The sequence below is a fragment of the Camellia sinensis genome, chromosome 1, assembly GCF_055761805.1.
Source record: "Camellia sinensis isolate YWXY chromosome 1, ASM5576180v1, whole genome shotgun sequence".
Classification (NCBI taxonomy): Eukaryota; Viridiplantae; Streptophyta; class Magnoliopsida; order Ericales; family Theaceae; genus Camellia; species Camellia sinensis.
In genome coordinates, this window is record NC_138961.1 from 173,361,087 (window position 1) to 173,364,731 (window position 3,645).

General features: G+C 38.6%; 1 protein-coding gene across 1 annotated transcript; it reads right to left on the reverse strand.

Annotated features, from left to right (window-relative positions):
* Positions 1-384: 384 nt before the first annotated feature.
* On the reverse strand, positions 385-2,190 carry LOC114303348 (cell wall integrity/stress response component-like protein). Its single transcript, XM_028248489.2, has one exon. It carries the CDS (start codon positions 1,849-1,851, stop codon positions 529-531), a length of 1,323 nt encoding a protein of 440 aa, XP_028104290.1. The 5' UTR covers positions 1,852-2,190; the 3' UTR covers positions 385-528.
* Between the last annotated feature and the right edge of the window lie 1,455 nt (positions 2,191-3,645).

Sequence of the window (3,645 nt, forward strand, 5' to 3'; positions counted from 1 at the left end):
GTTAATGTTATAATTATTATTTTTAATAAACACACTTTGGTACCCACTAATATCTTGATGAAATTAATTTCTTTGAAATTAAATAATCAGGTAACAAGAGCATACTTAAAAATAAACTTTTTTTTTTTTAACTAATGTAGTTTTCAAATGTTTGACTGATATCATAATTTTTTCATTCATATATAACTATGAATTACTGTTGAAAAAAAATCATGTAACATGTGAATTAAAATTTAAAAGTATTTAATATATTTAAAATTACATGAATTACAATTTTCAAAATATTTAATATTTTAAAATTATGAGACTTATTGTATTTTTTTTAAATTCAAAAAAAAATTTTTAGCTTTAATATTAATCTGTACCTACGAAGAGAAGAACCGATAAAGATTAACCATTTCATTATTCATAATCTTCAATTATAAATAACATACAAGTTGTCAAAAAATTGAACAAAGCGAAATTTCTCGCTTATACTAAAATAATAACCAAAAATAGAAATATAAGAAAATAAAAAAAAAAAAAAAATCAGTTCTTTTTGCCTTCCTCACCATCATCAACCAAGTAAGCCTTCTTTCTCCTGTCAGCGGTGGCTAACAGACAAATCACAAGAAAACACGCGGCATAAATCCCATGAACCATGCAATTGGTCTTGGGCGGTTGGTGCAACACAACATTATGAAACACTGTCACGTAATAATGCACCCCAACAGCAAAGCCTACGAAGGTCTGGCCCAGGCCCAACATCTTGGAGCCCGGCCCGGAATCAGTGGAGAACACGAGAATCAGGTACATCAATAGCAGCAGAAGGTAAAACACATAGCCAAGAGTCTGCAAGACTTGCAAGCAAACGTAGGTGGTCTGCGAAGTAGCGTAGAAAAACCTGAGGGGCTCGAGCCCGGTCACTAGGGAAGACAAGCAGAGGATAGAGAAGTAGATGGAGAGGTAGGCTTGGGTGAAGATGAGGAGTTTTTGGAGAGAGAAATAGGCTTTGATGCGATTGAAGATGAGAGAGACTATAACCAGAGGGATCAAAATGAAAGCAAAACAGACAATTGAAGCAATGGTTGGTGCATATTTTGTACCCACAAAGGGTTTGAACCCTTGTGTGATCTGTTTATTGGCTTTGTTGAGATAAACTTTGGAAGTGGTTGATATTTTCTCCAAATCTGGCAACAGTGTTTCTTGGAATTTGAAGGGTAGGCCTGTGAAATCTGTAACCGCATCATCATTTTCATGATCTTCTCGTTCAATCCAGCTCTGTTGTGTTGGTTTTTCGGTCTTTGGTGACTTGGGTTTTTTCTCTGCGACCTTGTTCTTATCTGGGTTCTTGGATTTGAGCTCAGTGAGGTTCTTGTCTAATTGGGTTTTGGATTGTTTTGTGGTAACGGGTTTGATTGTTTTGTTCTTGGGTGAGCTTGGTTTGATTAGATCTGAGGATTTCTCGGTCAGATTTGAACTGAGTTTGTTTGAATTTGAAGTTTTTGAACTGGGTTTGGTTGAATTTGATGTTTTTGAAGTGGAATTGAGCTTCTTGAGCTGGGTTTTGATTTTGATGGTAGTGGTGGTTTCTTTGGTTGAATCGTCGGTGGGTTTGATGAGTTTGGTTTTGTTCTTGGATAAACCTGTGGGGGCTTTGATCAATTTGGTTTGGTTTTTGGTGGACAAAGTGGTGGGTTTTTTCTTCTTGATTGGTTGATCTTCATCTTGAAGCTCTAACATTCTTCTAGTACCTTGGAACTCATTGCTCAGAGGTTGAGTTGGTTCAGTGTAGACACAAATGAGGAGGATAGAAGTGAAGAAAAACAAAACAAGATAAAGAACAAGTACCTGTCTGAAAAGTGGAGCCATGTGTCGTGAAATCAAAGCCTTGCTAGGAAGATCTAATGGGGCTTCAAATATTTAGAGTCCCTCCCCAATTGAATCTAGAGTTTAGAGAGAGAGAGAGAGAGAGAGAGAGAGAGAGTGTGTGTGTGTGTGTGTGTGAGTGGACAGGCATTAAAGAGATATATAGAGAGTTGTGTAAGTGCGTGAAAGCAGACTTAAATGGGGATGTTGAAGAAGATGATGAGATGAGATCAGTCACATGGTGCCACTATAGACTAGACAACCCCTACGCGGTTTTAATGTATTTTTGTCCCCCCTCTCTCTCTCTGTCTCTCTCTCTCTCTCTCTCACACACACACACACAAACACACACACATCTTTGGGCACTTTTGTAATATTCAACCATTTTTCCAGATTCCACTGAAGAGACAATCAAATATATGCTGATTAGGAAAATGATTGGTGGCCCTAAAAAAATTGTCCCTAATATCCCTAGGACCCGTTTGTTTTGGGAGATAGAATGGAGGGGATTGATAGTGAGGGGATTAATAGTGAGGGGATTGTTAGTGAGGGGATTGATAGTGAGGGGATTAATAGTGAGGGGATTGATAGTGAGGGGATTAATAATGAGGAATTGTTAAATTATTTTTATATAAAATAATAAAACAAATAAAAAAATATAAAAAATTAAACATTATATTTAAAAAAAATTCTCAATATATAAAAAATAAAAAAATTTATAATCCCCTCACTATTTTCTAATACCATCTCTACCTCCTCCTTACCAATCCCCCTTCCAAGGGTATTAGCAATACCAAGGGACTAATAGTCCCAACCCTTTCTCTGCAAACAAACAGGGACTTTAGTAATACCTTGGTATTACTAGTCCCAATACCCTCCCTATTGCCCAAAACAAACGGGGCCCTAATTTCCAATTTTGAAAATTGTTTTTTTTTTTCTTTCTTTTTTCCTTTTTTTTTTTTTTTTTTTTACCTAAAATGGACTTTCGGGGCATTCGAGCCCCGAAGTCTCGGCCCTCAATCAGCGTTGATGCTGATTAGAATAATGCTTGAGGGCCCGAAATTAGTGGCCCGAATTTGGCTCAAAACCCAAAACGACGTCGTTTTGGGTTTTAATTTTTTTTTTTTTTTTTTCTTCTTCTTCTTCCTCAGTCTGAGAGAAAGAGAAGGAGAGAAGGAGAGGGAGAGGGAGAGGCCGTCGTCGTCGCCGGTCGCCGCGCCTCCGCCGCCTCGCTGCTCTGCTCTGATCGTCGACGTCGCCGGTCGCCGATCGCGTCGCCGATCCGATCGCCGCCTCTGCTCGTCGCCTTCGCCGCCTCTGCTCGCCGCCTCCGCCTCTGCTCGTCGCCGATCGCCACCTCTTCTTCCTCCGTCTTCTTCCTCCATTTTTTAGGCCCCCTCCAGTCCTTCCTCCCCCTCCTCCTCCTCCTCCCCCTCCCCTCCCCTCCCCTCCCCTCCTTCTCTTCTTCGTCTGCTGAAAAAAAAAAAAAAAAAAAAAAATTTCGGGGCATTCGGGCCACCCCCTTTCGGGCCCTCTATCACTGCCGTGCTGATTAACCTAATTTTCATGATTTAATTCGTCAATTTTGTTTAAAAAAAATATGTAACATTACGAGATCATCAAGAGGTCGAAGATGACTTCACAGGTCACTTTTGATCAGCTTCGTAAAGGACGCTTTAAAAAAAAAAAAAAAATTGTTCAACTTACGCATATTTTAATTAATTTGTGATTCATAAAAGATGCTTTGATTGATTTATAATTTTTGATGTTACATACGGATTTCAAAATTATCATAAG

Coding starts and splice junctions, on each gene's coding strand:
- LOC114303348 (XM_028248489.2), bottom strand. CDS start 1,851: ATGGCTCCACTTTTCAGACAGGTACTTGTTCTTTATCTTGTTTTGTTT.